The sequence below is a fragment of the Passer montanus genome, unplaced genomic scaffold (genome assembly GCF_014805655.1).
Source record: "Passer montanus isolate IOZ18808 unplaced genomic scaffold, ASM1480565v1 scaffold112, whole genome shotgun sequence".
In the NCBI taxonomy this organism is placed as follows: domain Eukaryota; kingdom Metazoa; phylum Chordata; class Aves; order Passeriformes; family Passeridae; genus Passer; species Passer montanus.
In genome coordinates, this window is record NW_024357836.1 from 1,718,671 (window position 1) to 1,734,783 (window position 16,113).

The window sequence follows — 16,113 nt, forward strand, 5'->3', positions numbered from 1 at the left end:
NGTCGGCGCGCGTGGCCCGGGATGTCGCTGCTGAGGCTGCGGGCGGTGCTGAGGGGCCCGGGCGGGCTGAGGGGGCCCGGTGAGCGCCGAGGGCACCGGGGCGACACCGGGGGGCGTTCAGGGACCGGCGGGGACACCAGGAGACCGGGACACGGCCCAGGCGTGCGGGCGGAGCTGGGCCGGGGCGTCCCGCGATCCTGAGGGTTACCCCTGGGAGATGGGAGAGTCTCTGCATCGTGAGGGCCCCACGGCTGGAGGCGGGGCTGTGGAAGGGCTGGGGTGGTGTTGCTCTCCAAAGGGCTGAGACGGGGGCTCTGGGTCGTGTCCAGCTGGGGGATAGCGCCCGCCTGCTCCGGGGGTCGCGGGGTGCTGCTCCCCGTTCGCAGCGCTGCGGTTTGTGGTGTCCCTGGGGCCTCTGTGTCCCTGAGCCTCTGGTTCCGGGGCTGAGGGGTGGCCCTGTCCCTCCTGTGCTACTACTGGGAAACATCCCCAACATCCCCCTCTCACTCTGTCCATGCCGTGTCCGAGTGGGGCCTTGGGGCACAGGCAGTGCTTGAGGGTGTGGAGCCTCCTCTGACCCACACACCTCTGCATTCTTCACGGCAGGGATTCCATGGAGGATCTTCAGGAGCTACTCCTCTGCCAGCACCAAGGAGAAGGCAAACAGGAATGGCCCCTGTGAGAGGACAGAGCTGCTGGAAGGTGAGTGCTGGGAGAGATGCAGTGAGCAGACAGCAGGCACACCAGCCTGGGCTGTTGCTTTTTCCCTGACAGTGACACTGCTGGGTTCCTGGGATGCTGGGGTGGGTTCCTGGGATGCTGGGGTGGGTTCCTGGCATGCTGGGATGGGTTCCTGGGGTGGACCCAGCTTGCAGGTAGATCTCAAACACACAGAGGTTGGTATCTCTGTTTTGGAGTGGGGCTCCAAGGAGAGATGAAACTCTTCTATGAACCCTTTTTTCTGAGCATGATTCTGGTACTTTCAGAGTGAGGACAGGACAGGGCCTTTTGCTGTGCCTTGTCTCCCATCACCTCTCTGTTTCCCACTAGTGCTGAAAGCTCGAGCCAAGCAGCTCCAAGGCAGTGAGGTGACAGTCAGCAAAGTGGAGCTGGCTGCACTGGACAATGACAAGTTCCAGGAGGCTGTGGTCCCTGGCCCCAAGGAGAAGCAACCCATTCCCAGGGCACGGGGTGATGGCCTGGCCCGGTCCGGCCCCTGGGCCAAGAAGCTGCAGGAGGAGATGTACAGCCAGCAGCTGCAGATGAAGCAGGAATTGGGCAGTGCTGCCTCCCAGCTGGCTCTGGAGGGCCCGGCCAAGGCGGAGGTCAAGGCAAAGTCCACAACCAAAGCAAAAACCATCAAGAGCCCAAAGATCCCAAAGACAAAAGCAGCAACTGCCTGGAACCAGAGCTCTGGCAGCGCCCACAACAAGCCCAGGGTGGTGGAAGTGAAGGAAGCTGCAGAACTGAAGAGGCCTCAGAGGATGCCAAAGGACAAGAGCAACCAGCAGGTGCTGCAGCAGACCATCCAGTGCAACCTGGAGTGCTTCCTGTTCCTGCAGCAGGCAGAGGAGGCCGAGAGGTACCTGCTGCTGTGCCACAGCTCTCCAGTGAAGAGGAAGGTGATGGACATTGGTGCCTTCAACGTCGTGATGCGCATCTGGGCCAGGAAGGTACCGAGCTGTGGGTGCTCCAGGGGGGAGAGGGGCTGCCTCGTGAGGAGGAGCCTCCAGCTGGTTTTGCCTGGGCTTGTCGCTTCAGCAAGGGTTCAAGCAGTGCTTCTGGCAAGGGGGGCTGAGCTGTGAGAGGTGGCTTGGAGAGGAAGAAAGGAGTGGGGAAAGGGTAGGGTGGATCTGACTAAATCTGGACAGGAGTAGAGGGTTGTGGAGCTGTGATTCTGGGGCTGCTGGTGTCAGTGTGCTCATCCCCTTCCCCTCTCAGTGTGCTCAGCCTCCTTCCCTTGTCAGTGTGCACAGCCCCCTTGTCAGTGTGCTCATCCCCTTCCCCTGTCAGTGTGCACAGCCTCCTTCCCCTCTCAGTGTGCTCAGCCCCTTCCCCTCTCAGTGTGCTCAGCCCCCCTATCAGTGTGCTCAGCCTCCTTCCCCTCTCAGTGTGCTCAGCCCCCCTATCAGTGTGCACAGCCCCGCCCCTTCCCCTGTCAGTGTGCTCAGCCCCTTCCCCTCTCAGTGTGCTCAGCCCCCCTATCAGTGTGCTCAGCCTCCTTCCCCTCTCAGTGTGCTCAGCCCCTTCCCCTCTCAGTGTGCTCAGCCCCCCTATCAGTGTGCTCAGCCTCCTTCCCCTCTCAGTGTGCTCAGCCCCTTCCCCTCTCAGTGTGCTCAGCCCCCCTATCAGTGTGCTCAGCCTCCTTCCCCTCTCAGTGTGCTCCTCCCCTCCCTTTCTCTCCTGCAGGGCTCCTTGAGTCGCCTGGACAGATTGTTTTCCATCCTGGAGGCTGCTGGCCTCCGGCCCAACCTGGACTCGTACGCCGCGGCCCTGGAGTGCCTGGGCCGGAGCCAGTCACCTCCCAAAGCCATCCTGAGGTAACTCCTGCCTCAGTGCTGCTGAGCCTTGGGGCAGCAGCTCCACGTGCTGTGCTTGGTGAGCTGGGGGATGCAGTGGGTTGGGGTCAGGAAGAGCTGACCCTTCTCTGTGCCCACCTGGATGCTCTGAGACACTTCCCATGGCCAGATTTTGGGGTGGGCAGAGCACCCTCCCTGCCACCCCCAGCTGCTGGGGAGTTCGTCTGAGATTGTGCAGGGAGAGGAGATGTGGAAGGTGACAACAGACACTGTTCCCCCCAGAGCTGGGCTGGGAGAGGCCCTCTGCAGTCAGGGACTCCTTGGTTCCACACCCATGCCAGGAATTTCACTCCTTCTGGCCCCTCTGTTGCTGCCTGGTGAGAATAGCTTGGCTTCTCTGTTTTTATGGCATTTCAGTGGAGTTTGCCCATTTTGCTGGGCTCAGTCACATAGCTGCTTCCTGCAGGGCTCTCCAGAGGAGCTTGGTGAGGAGATTCAGGTAGATTTCATGGAGCATAATGGACAGGAACATGTCAATGCTAAAGGGAGCAGCTGAAAGAGCCCTGGAAGATCCCACAGGCTGGGCCTAAGAGCAGTGCCTGGGGCTGGAGGCAGAGCCAGCTCCTCTCCAGAGGATGGAGAAAGCTTCTGATGCACTAGTGCTGTACCTCAGGGGTGTATCACTGGTCTCTCTGCCCTTTGGCTGCTGACAAGTCCTAGATGCCTTCAGGGCAGTGTCTCCAGTCAGCTGACACTCTGAGGGGGCTGGCAGTGACTGTGCTGGGTGGTGTGGAGCTGTGTCAGTGCAGCACAGGCTGTGGGGCTGCCCGTGGGCAGCTGGCTCCTGCAGTGGCCTCCCTGCCCAGCAGCTCTGCAGCAGTGCAGGCTGAGGGATGGACACCTGATCCCTGTAACCTGAGGCGGGGGGTGACCTTGTGGGACAGGCTGTGCTGAGGCAGCTCCTGCACAATGTGCTCAGGCCCTTGGGGAGGACTGAGCCTGTCCTGTCTGCCCCTCCTCAGATACCTGCAGAAGCTGAACAGCAGTGGCTTCCATGTGGATGAGCTGTTCCAAAAGTGCCTGTTTGAGGAAGACGAGAAGGAGATGGTGCTGTGGGCCATCAGGACTGTCCAGCCCAACTACCAGCTGCCCCCTCCACCCAGCCCCAAGATCTGCAAGTCTTCTCTGCTCCAGGATTTCTATTCCAGAGTAAGCCACAGCGCTCAGGGAGGTGTTGAAGCTGGCCTGGTGATGTTCACAGGTGTTCTTAGGTACAGCCCAGGGGAGGGCTAGCAAGAAAGAACCTTTGCACCTGATCTCTGCCCAATAGCTCACACAAATCATCAGAGGAATGACATTACTGACAGCCTTACAGGGGAACAGCAAAGCAGAGGGCTGGAGATGGCCTCCATGCATGGGAGGGGGTGCTTGGGGAGGTGCTTGGCCATACCACAGGAGCAGAGCAGCCTCTGGGGTTTGTCTGCCAGAGACCTCTGGGCCCAGAGATCCCAGCAAGGTGCTTTGAGCCCAGAATTGTACAACGAGCCTCTTGCAGGGAAGCTGGGAGAATGAGCATGGCTTCTCCTCCCACTTTCAGCACTGGCTGCCTCTCTCCCCTTGCAGGAGACCATGGGGTCGTACCCCAAGCTGGATTTCTCCGAGAAGGAGCTGCAGGAGCGCTTCCAGCAGCAGCTGGAGATGGAGCTGAAGAACACGGTGACCATCGAGTCAGTGGAGGCAGCCAAGCCCCTGAGCCCACAGGCCATCAAAGCGGTAAAGCTCGGGGCTGGGGCAGCCCTCAGACCTGTGGGTGAGGGCTGAGGGTCCACGAGCTAAAGAGGGGGCAGCTCATGCTGACCAGCCCTCTCCCTTCCTTTCCCATGCAGCGGGAGCTGCTGGGCACCCTCCGCTCCCAGTGGCACGATGCCATCCTGCAGGCCCTGCAGAACTCCAAGCGCAGCATGACCAGGCCCAAGAGGCTGTCCAAGTACAGCGTCCTCTACCCCTACCTGTGTCTGCTGCCAGATGAGGACTATGTGGACATCATGCTGCAGGTAGGAGCCTGCTCTGCCCTCCCAGGCGTGGGGCTGGACTGTCAGCCATGGGGCTGTCACAGAGCACTAATGTCCCACTTGAGCAGAATTGGAATTTCCTAAGAGGTTTACCAAGTTATTAGCTGCAGGCTGTCTGCTCCCTCTGCAGAGCAGCCAGAGAAATCCATGCTCTGTCCTGGTTGTTTTTCCTTCCTCACCATCTGTTCAGTATCATGAAAATCAGCATCTTTCTGTGCTCTGTGCACAGCAGCTTTAACTCCTGCTCTGTCTCGCTGCTGTATCTCTCTGTTCCTCCTTGCTAAGACCTTCTTTGCCTTCCCCTTTCCCAGGTCCTCAATGATCTGTCTCCACAAGGGGAGTCCCTGGCAGTCCTGGCCAGGGAGCTGGGCTCCAAGGTCTACGACAGGTACGTCATCCAGAGGAAGCTGCACAGTGGCCAGCTGGAGAAGGTGCAGAAGATCTATGAGAACTACATCCAGCTGCTGGCAAAGGACAGCCAGGTAGGAGCCCTTGCAGCCAGGAGTCCCATGCAGGAGAGCTCTGGGCTTTGCAGGCCAGGAGAGGACAAGAGGGGAGAAAGGGGCCAAGGCCACTGCCCTGGGCACCTTAAGGACCAGGTGAGCAGGTTGTTCTCAGAGCTGGGGGCTCATAGGGGCAGGCAGGTCTGCAGTCTGGGCAGGAGGGGCAGGATGATGTGGGGACAGGGTTGTCAGCACTGGGGTGTGGCAAGAGGAAGGACTTTGCAGTGCCACTCTTCCTGTTCTCACTGTTAGGCTCAGCCCAACCTCCTCAGCCCTCCTTTCCCAAACACTCCTATCAGGGAGGACCTTTGGGGACACAAAGATAGGAAAGTCCTTCTCAAAGCCACATCCCAGGCAGATTGATCCCATCCAGCAAAGCCCCTCCAGCTGACTCCATTCTCTCCCTCCACCTCCCAGCCTAAACAGTACTTGCCACGGGAGTACTGGGAGAAGCTGGTGGCAGAAGCAGGCTTTGGGCCTTCCCTGAACTTGAAGACCTGCAGCTGGCCGTGTGTGCTCCTCATGCGCCTGGGCATGCACATGCTGGAGCTCCTGGTGAAGGCTGTGAAGGTGCCCAGGAACATCCTCAATCGTCGCCTGGAGTCCAAGCCTATCCCTGTCCTCTACCATGTCTACTCCTTCTACAGTAACTGGCAGGTGAGCCTCATCCTGGGGGCTCTAGGGCCGTGCAGGACACTCCTTCCTCAAAATCAGACCCTTGCAAGGCCCTTTTCTGTCCTTGCTGCCATTCCTGCTCGGGCATGCTTTGAGGAGCCCTTGATTCTGTGTGGGTGCCCTCCTTACTTGGCATGATCCCTGTGGAATGGCTGACTGACCACAGGCTCTTCCACACTCCAGCCCTAATCCTCTGCTGCTGATCCTCCTCCCCAGGTCGGGCTGATAAGGCCCCATCCCATCTTCTCCCAGCTTGTGTCAAACGCTGCAGAGACCACGCTGACCTTCAACTCCTCTGCCATGCCCATGCTGTGCCCCCCGGTGCCCTGGACCTCCCCCACTTTCGGTGCCTTTGTCCTCAACGACACCAAGCTGATGCGTTTCATGGATGAGACCACCCACCACCAGCTGCTCCTGGAGCAGTGTCCCCTGGTGAACCTCCACCCCGTGCTGGATGCCCTGAACCAGCTGGGCAACTGCGCCTGGAAGATCAACCAGCCCGTGCTGGATATCATCATCTCCATCTTCAATGACAAAGGGGACGAGAAGCTGGACATCCCACCACCCCTCTCTGAGGCTCCCAAGCCTCCCACTCCTCCTGGCAATTCCTCCAACTGGAGCAAGACCTTCAAGCACGAGGTGTTCCTGTGCAAGAAGAAGGCTGCAGAGATGCACAGCCTGCGCATGGACGCGCTCTACAAGCTCTCCATCGCCAACTACGTCAGGGACAAGGTGTTCTGGTTCCCTCACAACATGGACTTCCGTGGCAGGACTTACCCCTGCCCGCCCTATTTCAACCACCTGGGGAACGATGTCACCAGGGCCATCCTGCTGTTTGCAGAGGGGAGGCCTCTGGGGCCCAAGGGACTTGACTGGCTGAAGATCCACCTCATCAACCTGACAGGGCTGAAGAAGAAGAACGCCTTGCAGGAACGGCTGGAGTATGCCAATGAAATCATGGAGGACATCCTGGACTCGGCTGACCGCCCGCTGACGGTACGTGGGAGCTTCTGGGAAGTGAAATAAAACAGAAATCAGAATAGATTTTGTAACAAAAACATTATGAAAGACACGGTTTTGAGAGGTAAAAAGGGAGAAGGTGTCACTATAGACACTAAATAACATGGTCCAGACACTCTGCTTTCTCATGGTAAAAAAGGTGGTTTTAATTTCGGACTCTCCAATGACACTGGACCAACTTAACAGTCCATCAAATTTCTCTTCTTCTATAAAATAATGCAAAACAATAAGTTATTTACATAAAGTGTAATGAAGTTCACATAAAGTTCATTACAAGAATGTAAACATCAGAAGGCTTAGAAAAACTTAAAAAATCAGGGCAACAAGAAGGCAATGCAGAGATTCCTAAATAACCTGTTCCTGTCTGAAAACATGATGTAAAACTAGGGAAATGGAGGCATGGTGGGAGGAGGTGCTGTGCCCAGTGTATCCCAGGTGCTCAGGAGCCCCTGTCTGTGATTTGAGGGGCACAGGAGCACTGCCTGCTCCCACCAGCCTGGGCTTTCTCATTCCCAGGGCAGGAAGTGGTGGATGGACACTGATGAGCCCTGGCAAGCCTTGGCATGCTGTATGGAAATCGCCAAAGCCTCAAGGTCCCCAGATCCAGCAGCCTACATCTCTCACTTCCCAGTTCACCAGGTAGGAGTCCAGCAGATCCTCACAGCCCGTGTGAGGCTCAGCAGGGCAGGAAAGGAGCATCCAGGTCTCCAGCTCTGCAATCCCTGCTCCACCTGGCTGGCTTTTCTTAGGAATGGAAATGCAGTGTTGGGCATTTTGGCATGAGAACTCTGATTTGTTGCTGCCTGCAGCCATCCATGAGTTGGTACAAGCAAGGCTGCCTCATTTGCCTTGGCTCAAGCAGAGCCCAGCTGGAGCTCACTGGCAGCTGCCACAGGGTGAGAGCCAGGCCAGTGTCACCTTCTGCAGCCACAGGATCAGGACTGGAATTCAGCCCAGCAGGGCAACACCTGGCTCTCTGGAGTGCTTGGAGCTGTGCTTTGGAGGCCTTTTCTCCACTCCTGCTCCAAGGCTGAAGCCAAGCAGCTCTGCAAGAGCCAATATGGCAGGTCTGGAACTGAGGAAGGGCATGGGGACTGAGGTGGTTGTCCCCACCTTCAGTGGCCTGTCACCAGGTATCCTGTCCCTGCTCAGCTCCCTGAAGGCACTGTCCTCCCTAGCTGCACAGGGACAGGGCTGATAGTGGCCATGGGTAAGGGATGGTTCCTCCTTTCTCTTATGAGGAGATCAAGTGGCCATGACTGAGTGGGGAGGGCAGCAGTTTTTCTGCCAGTAATGATAGCCTGGAATATACATGAGACAGTCAGGTCTGGTATTTTGATGACAACAAAAGGTCAAGAGAGCAGCTGGGGGTGTGTGGAGGGAGCAGCTAATGAAATATCAGCAAGGACTTCTTCTGGAGGGTACCAGAGTCTCCTTCAGCCTGAGTCATCAGTGCTCAATTAACAGAGCCATCACATCCTGGCGCTGCCTTGCTGCACTGCAGGGAGTGGGGAGAGGGTGCAGGAGAAAGGGGGCCCTGCTTGAGGAACCTGACAGTCCTGGGGTATCTGCGGCTCCCTGTGGCCAGGGAGACCCTGAGCACAGGGGCCAGGATCAGCAGCACATCTGTGAGAAACATCACTGCCAGTGCAGTGTGGGAGAACCAAGATCTTCCTGCACCATCATTCAGGTCCTGTCTGTCTCACCCAAGCTGCTTTTGGTTCCAGGAGAGCTGCAGGGGCAGTTGCTGTGGCAGAGGCTCACTGTGCCTCTGATGCAGCTTTGGGAAGTCTGGGTGGGAGCTGGTTTCTGTCTGAGGGATGTTTTCATCCGCTGGTGGTGCAGCTGGTTGGAGCTGCAGAGCCACCTGGGGCTTCCTGAGGGATCTCTGGCTTGGCCTGCCTTTTCCTGCCTCTGATCCCACTGCTGAGGTTGTTTTGACTGCTGGCTCTTAGGGCTGCTTTTAGCATCCCAGATATATTCAGTGTTTCCCAATTTTCTGGTTTTCAGTGTTTCCACAGAGCTGTGATGTCTTTGGAAGCCCACAGAGGTGGTGATGTGAGGTTTCTGATGTCTTTGGAAACCCACAGAGGTGGTGATGTGAGGTTTCTGATTTTAAACCTCACAGGTCACAGTAGTTAGGGATGGGCTCAGGCAGGAGACCTGGCCAGAAGGCAGATGGTCACTGCTGGGAGATGGGCACTGCTCTGAAGAGTGGGAAGGGGAAATAATGACCACCTGAGGCCAGGGTGCCTGTGCATGGGGAGGGGGTGGATGAGCAGAGCCCTGTCCACACACTGACTCGTGTTTCCCTCGTGCTGTTCCTGCAGGATGGCTCCTGCAATGGGCTGCAGCACTATGCAGCGCTCGGCCGCGACCTCAGCGGCGCTGCCTCCGTCAACCTGGTGCCCTGTGGGCTCCCTCAGGATGTCTACAGTGCAGTGGCCCAGCAGGTGAGGCACTGTGGGGGCACATGGGGTCCTTTTGGACCTGCCTCCTCCTCTTGGTGTGCACAGGGTGACACCTCCCAAGGTGAAAGGTGGGGATGAGTGTGCAGAGGGCTGGGGAGGCATGAGCTGGGCAGAGACAGGGACTGTCTGTTCCCCAAGTGGATCTGACTGGAGATCTGTCCTCAGCGAGGTGGCTCTGAGAGATCCCCTGGGATTTCTGCTGTCCTCACTTGGCCTGAATGAAGCCTGGGAGAACTAGGCTGGAGAGGTGGAAGAGAGCAAGGGATGTTCCTCATCCCTTGGTCACAGCTGGCTGACCCATGGGTTATAAGAGTTTTATTTCTTGAGCTGAGTTGGAGGGAGTGGGTAGAGATTCAGCCTTGGTCCTGCTACGAAGTCTTTGGTTCCTTTGGCACTGGGAAATTTGCCCCTGGGAGAGTGCTGAGAGGCTCATTCAGCTGGCATTGGACCCTGCATCTCCCATGAGGGTCTCAGCAGGTTTTCTCCAACCAGCACCACACCACAGAGCAGGAGGAGTTCATGGGGCTGCAGGGCTTGCTCAGTTATCACTGGGGAGCACAGGCAGGAGAACCCAAGCTCTGAGCCACAGTTGAGCTATATCCTTGTTCAGCTGCCACCACCCCTTTGCCAAGGGCAGTTCCAAGGCAGCAGGGAAGGCTGTGCAGGCACATTTACCCATGCTGGATCCCTTCAGCAGGTGCCTTCTGTTACCCAGAGTGGTGAAAATGGGCTGCAGGGATCTGGTGGGAGCTTGAGCCAGGCAGTGCACAGCTGGGAGGGCCCCACCACACAGGGGGCTCCAGCCAGCGTGGCTGATGCCAGCCCTGACTCAGAGGCACTCTGCCCAGGTGGAGGAGTTTCGGAAGAAGGATGCTGAGCGGGGCTTGAAGATTGCCCAGGTGCTGCAGGGCTTCATCAGCCGCAAGGTGGTGAAGCAGACGGTGATGACGGTGGTGTACGGGGTCACGCGCTACGGCGGCCGCCTGCAGATAGAGAAACGCCTCAAGGAGATCGACGAGTTCCCCGAGGTAGCCCTCCTGTGTGTCCCCCCCTCCCTGGGCCCTGGCACTTTCCCCTCTCTGGCTTTGGCTGTCCCTTTGTATGACTCTGGCTCTGCTTCTGGTCTGTGCCAGGAGTACTTGTGGGAAGCATCTCATTATCTGGTGAAGCAGGTGTTCAACAGCATCAAGGAGATGTTCTCAGCGACTCGAGATATCCAGGTAAGGGGCCTGTTGCCCTTTATCTCCACTTTTTCTTCTTCCCTGGTCCATTCATGCATAGACAAGGGGATGCTCTGTGGGGAGAGATGGTTCTCCTGGCCCAGAGAGGATCCAGAGGGTGTTGGGGGCAGGAGGATCCTCCTGATCCCAGAGTTGTGGGATTGTGCCAAACCCCCAGTAAGCACTGGGAAGTTCTGTGGCAGGAGTGAGGTTGTGCTGGGAGGGGACGGGGTCTCCCAGCTCCACACTAACTCCAGCTGCTTCCTCCCCTCTTCTGAAGAACTGGCTGACGGAGAGCGCCAAGCTCATCGCCCAGTCGGGCCGGACGGTGGAGTGGGTCACACCCCTGGGGCTGCCCATCATCCAGCCCTACTATCGCTCCAGGTCCACTGTGGTGAGTGTCCAGTGGCAGGTCATGAGTGTCTCATGGCCCACCCTCCCTGTGCCACGGTGGGAGCAGGGAAAAGGCAGCCAGGCTAGGGCCCGGCAGGCTGGCATCACTGGTGGGTGAGCCTGCAGAGCAGGTAGGATCCCTGGGTGCAGGCACATCCTCCAGCCCCATGGCTCCCTGCAGAGCCTGGAGTGTGTGGGTGAGCTGGTGAGGAAGCTCTGTGGCTCCATCCCACTCAGGCAGCTGGGGCACGGGCCGTTCCCCGCTCTGAGAGCCTCCTCAGGGCTCGTGTGACTCAGTCTCAGTGCTGTCACCTCCCACGTGCTGCTGTGCTGACTCACAGCCCCCCAGCCCAGCTCCAGCAGCCCTTCCCGGGCCAATGCACCCTGAGAGGGTGAAGGGGTTCAGATGCCTGCCAGCACCCTCAGGAGAGGAGCTGGGCAAAGTGTCACTGGGCAGTGGCAGCTGTTGTGGTGCTGGGACACTGTGGAAGGGCACAGACCCCTCTCCAGAGGAGTGGGGCAGTGCCCAGCCCACGGTGCTGCCAGGCAGTGCAGGGTGACAGCTTGTCCCCTCTCTCCCCACAGCTGAATTGTGGCATGCAGCGCTTGAGTGTGAAAACCTCCAACAGCAGCCAGTAAGTACAAAACCATGGCCTGCACTGCACCCCTGCTGGCCCCAGCTGTGCTCTGGGAACAAGGCCTTCCTATCAGGGAAGCTGTCAAGGAGTGCCAGAGCTCCTCTCATTGCTCTATCCAGCTTTCTGCAGCTCAGGGGCAGCAGGGCCTTGGTGCCCTTCAGGGCAGCCCCCTCACCCCAGGCTGGGGTGTCACTGTCTGTGTGCCAGTGCTGTCATCTTTGGCCCTGAAATGCCCCAGCTCCTCTGTGCCCTGCTTTGTCCTGCAGGAAACCTGACACTGTGAAGCAGAAGAATGCCTTTCCCCCCAACTTCATCCACTCTCTGGACTCCACACACATGATGCTCACAGCACTGCACTGCCTCAGGTAGGGAGTGGGCAGCTGGGCTCTCACCTGGCTCAGGACTCTCCTGGGAGAGCATTTCTGGGACTGAGGAGTCCCTGGTGGATGGGCATTTGGGGTTCCTGGCAGAGAAGGAAAGGAGGCAGCAGGGCAGGGACAGGGAGATCCTGGGGTTGGCCACCTCCCTCTGAAAAGCTGCTGTGCAGGGAGTCCCCTCTTGTGTGGTCCCTGCTGCTGTCTCAGACAGAGGTTCTGTGTGTGGGGTCCATCACACAGAGGGGTCTCAGCACTGCTTCATGGCACCTCTGCCTCCTCCCAGGAAGGGCCTGACCTTCGTCTCAGTCCACGATTGCTACTGGACTCACGCGCTCACCGTGGATGTCATGAACCAGGTAAAAGTGTCCTCCTGGCTCCCTTGGGAGCAAGATCTTGCTGATCTGTGCTCTGGGCCCATGCCAGGCCTCGCCTCCCCTGGGCTTTGCTCCATAGGCTGATGGATTCACCCGGGTGAGGTGAACCTGGGATGCTGGCTGGCGGTCGCAGCTGATTTCCTGGTGCCCCTTCTCCTCCCATCTGCAGGGAGTACATGGGGAGAATCTGTGGAAACAGGCACTAAACACAGCCCTGGCAGCCAGTGCCCCTGCCCTGCCCTGGGTCCTTCCCAAGGGCTTTTGTGTTAATGAGGGTCGACCTGTTTCACACCTCCCCAGACTGATTCCCTTCACCCTTGTCTGGCAGCCCCCCTTCCCACTCCTGCTGCTTTCCCTGCCCCTCACCTCTGGCCTGTCTCTGGGGGAAGGATGGAAAGCACCTGCTAAGCTGCACCTCACTGTTGTCTCCCTGGGTCAGGTCTGTCGGCAGCAGTTCGTGGCTCTGCACAGCGAGAAGATTCTGCAGGATCTGTCTGAGTTCATGCTGGAGAAGTACTGCAGGTATTCCTGACCTGTTGGATGTTCCCCCCACCTCCCAGAGGTCATGTCCAGGTGCTCACAGGTTGTGTCACCTGCCTGGGGGTTGCACTGTGGGGAAGCTGTCCTTTCTTCTTGCCTGACACCCAAATCACCTTCAACAGCTGTGTAAAAACCCAGGGCTCTGCACCCTCTTGCTGCAGAACCAGGGGAGGGTTTGGCAGCCTTAGGGCCTGCCCTGGGCTGCTGGGGCTGGGCTTCTGCTCTCACTCTGTTTTGGAAGAGCTGAATCCTGTTGTCAGGAGCTGCACTGGGGAGCAGAGAAGGTTCCAGATAATCTGTGTTTATTTGCTTCCTTCTAGTTCATCCAGCTCCAGCACAGAGCCCATAGCCCATTGGCAGAAGAGGCTGATGGAGCAGCTGTCAAATGTCCCCAGGACAGGTAGGAGCATGGGACAGGAACATGCAGAGCTCAGGAGCATTTTGGAGACAAGGGGAATGAGATGGAGTGGCCCCCAAAACCCCCAAAAGGCAAAAAGCCAGAGCTGTCTCCTTGGATCAGTTTCCTCTCCTATGCTGGACTGCAGAGCCATGGGGCAGAGCAGTCCAGCATGTCCACATTCCCCTGCAGCATTCCTGTGAGTGCTCCCTGCCATCCTGGCTGAGTCCCTGGGATTTCCCCCGGGCTGACCCAGCTCTTCCCATCCTGCTCTGTTCTGCTCCCATCTGTTTCCAACCATGAGCATTTGCTGGGAGATGGGAGCGAGGGCCTCGGCACGGTAATTGCCAGGATCTAGATGATATACATGCAATGGGATTAAGGCAATTAGTTTAACTCCTTCTAATCCCTCAGCCCTGTGTCTGCCAGGCCATCTGGCTCTGCCTGACCTCTGTGTGGAGTGGCTCCATGGGCAGCACAGTCCAGGGACAGGGATCCTTTGTGCATTGAAGCCACTTCTGTGCCCCTGTCCATCCCCACCTTGCTCTCCTCTGACCTCTCCTTTGCTCCCCTCAGGTGAATTCAACCTGAAGCAAGTGATGGATTCCACGTATTTCTTCAGCTGAGCCTGGCAGCCCACAGAGCCCTGGGATACCTCTGGACCTGCAGCCATGGTGGGCACTGGCCTGCAATGCTCTTCTATCCCACATCTCATGGGGAAGAAGGTGCAGCTTCCAGCCCAGGGAGAGCCCTGCCTCACTCTGAGGTGCTGGGGCAAACAGACTCTGCTGGAGCAGCTGGTGGGGGACAGAGGCTCTGCACTGTTTGCTGTCACTGCTGTCCCAGCACAGGGAGAGGCCACCAAGCCCTGCAGAGGGCTGCAGCTCTGGGCTGGGGGCCCAGGGGTGGCAGGAGCCAGGGTGGCTCCCCTCAGCCCTCACCCCAGTGCTGTGAGCACTGGCTGTTGCCTGTCCTCGGCTGCTGTCCCTCTCCTTCCCTCTCCACCAGCAGGCAACTGACCTGGGCACAGCAGGAGCCCCAGCCCTGCTCTTGGCCACAGGGCAGGTGCTGCTCTGTGCTCTGCTCCAGCTCTGGGCACTGTCCTCACTCTCCACAGCACAGCCTCTGCTCTTCACTCTCTTTTCCAGGGATGAGTTTTGCTGCTGCTCACTGGGGCTCAGGGAGGAAAAACCACTAACTTGGGGGTCAACATGTATAATATTGTAAATAAAATGTTTTTTGAAATACAAGACGGGACCTGTGTCCTCTGAAATCTTTGCCTGACCCCTGTCTTTGCCAGAGGCACGGGGAGGTGGGATTGCTGCCTCCCAGTCTGGCCCTGTTCTGCTGACTGATTGGGCACAGGGTGTGACATTCTGAAAATGCTTTTGTAGCAGAAACATGGAATTGTGCCAGTGCAGCAGCTACAGCGGGAACTGGCCTCTCACAGGGACCAACTGCAGCTTTCCAGCCAGGAGCCTCCCCTTCTCACTGGACTGTGGCTCCCCAGACCTCCTCTCCACCAGGCTGGTGCTGGAGATGGTTGCACCTTGCAGCTGGAGCTGTGTTTGGCCCAGTTCTCAGCTGTGCCCTATAACCACAGGCTCACAACCAGCCTGCACCCAGCTTCTTCCAGGGGAAAGCTGCTGGCAGAGGCTTTTCACCTTGTGGCTTTCCTGGCAAGGGACACAGCTCTTCAAAGGACAAAGCTGCATCCCACAGCCTGAGCTGGGGCTGTGCCCAGTGTTCCGGCTCCCGGGGCGGGCACGAGGAGCGCGAGGCACGGCAGGGAGGGACGGTGGCAAAGAAGCAGAGCCGGAGTCGTGCGTAGCTCTGTCAGCTGCTGACGTTTATTGCACAGGATGGGCTGGATGTGGGAAAGTGGACGCTTGGAGTGGGGCCGTGTCCCTGCGGCTGCTCGGCCGCAAGGTGCCGGGGCTGGCGCGGGCCCCGCGCTCGCGGTACATTCAATGTGGAAGGCTCCAGAGTGCGAGGCAGCGAGGCACACGTGCACACACACACCTGCACACACACACCCGCACACACAACACACGCACAGGCACCTGGAACGCTCGGCAGGTGCCTGCCCCAGCGCCAGGGCTCGGGCTCCAGCGCCTGCCTCCGTCCTAGCGCTGCCTATGGGGACATGGGGCCGTGCTCACGCCCAGCCCCGGAGTGGGGGACAGCGTGTTCGTGGGTGCTTACAAGCCTCAGGGCGACCATCCCTCAGACCCGTCCCAACTTACCTCCAGTCGTGGACCATCACCCCTCGCCTTGGGTCTGTGAGAGGGGCGCAGGGACGCGCGCGGCGCCGGGGCTGTGCCGACAGCCCCAGGGAGGTGTCCTGCGGGTCACACACAGGGATGTGTTCAGGTCATAGATATCATACACAGAGTTGGTCATGGCGAGAATGCAGCTGTGGCTTCTATGGGCAGCCGGGGAGGCCGGGGGGCAGCGGGGCTTCGCCGCGGGGAGCGGGCGAAAGGGTCACACTTTGGTCGGAGACGACACACCCGGGGGCTCAGCCCAGGGACCCCGCGGTGGGGCGAGGGCACAGCAGCCCCGGGCCCACCCTCGGCAGCTGCCCCGCTCTGCAGCGGGCGGCAGGAAGGACCGGGGAGCGGGGCTGGCGCCGTGGCGGGGGGCGGCAGCCGGCGGCGCGGGGCGGCGGCGCGGCCGCGGCCCTCACCCGGCGGCGCGGGGCGGACGCGAGGGGAGCTGGCGCTCCCCGCCGCCGCCCCTCCGGCGCGCGTGTCCCCGTGCCCGGCGCGGAGGTCACAAGTTGGAAGACAGCCTGGACTTGGCCGGGTCCGTGTCGGGCGTGCTGGACGCCGAATCCTTGCGGGCCGCCGCCGGGTCCTGCGGCAGGGCGGGCGGCGGTGTCAGCGCCGAGCCCGTGGGCGCCGGGTGGGCC

At 59.1% G+C, this 16,113-nt stretch overlaps 2 protein-coding genes across 2 annotated transcripts in view; one reads left to right on the top strand and one right to left on the bottom strand.

Annotated features, from left to right (window-relative positions):
• Positions 1-9: 9 nt before the first annotated feature.
• POLRMT (RNA polymerase mitochondrial) lies at positions 10-14,454 on the top strand. The gene is made up of 21 exons (XM_039695960.1): positions 10-79; positions 607-702; positions 1,051-1,673; positions 2,410-2,540; positions 3,542-3,728; positions 4,143-4,292; positions 4,406-4,573; positions 4,903-5,073; positions 5,512-5,751; positions 5,986-6,765; positions 7,306-7,428; positions 9,120-9,242; positions 10,109-10,288; positions 10,394-10,480; positions 10,761-10,874; positions 11,459-11,508; positions 11,778-11,876; positions 12,172-12,244; positions 12,702-12,784; positions 13,123-13,202; positions 13,776-14,454. The coding sequence occupies exons 1-21, from the start codon at positions 22-24 to the stop codon at positions 13,823-13,825; spliced, it is 3,666 nt and encodes a 1,221-aa protein (XP_039551894.1). The 5' UTR covers positions 10-21; the 3' UTR covers positions 13,826-14,454.
• A 1,404-nt stretch (positions 14,455-15,858) lies between these two features.
• Positions 15,859-16,113, bottom strand: part of HCN2 (hyperpolarization activated cyclic nucleotide gated potassium and sodium channel 2) — a 10,079-nt gene continuing 9,824 nt past the window's right edge. Inside the window, 2 exon segments of the mRNA XM_039695972.1 lie at positions 15,859-16,098; positions 16,100-16,113. The exon segment at positions 16,100-16,113 is cut by the window's right edge and continues 785 nt beyond it. Of these exon segments, the coding sequence (XP_039551906.1) occupies positions 15,975-16,098; positions 16,100-16,113 (138 nt within the window). The 3' untranslated portion in view covers positions 15,859-15,974.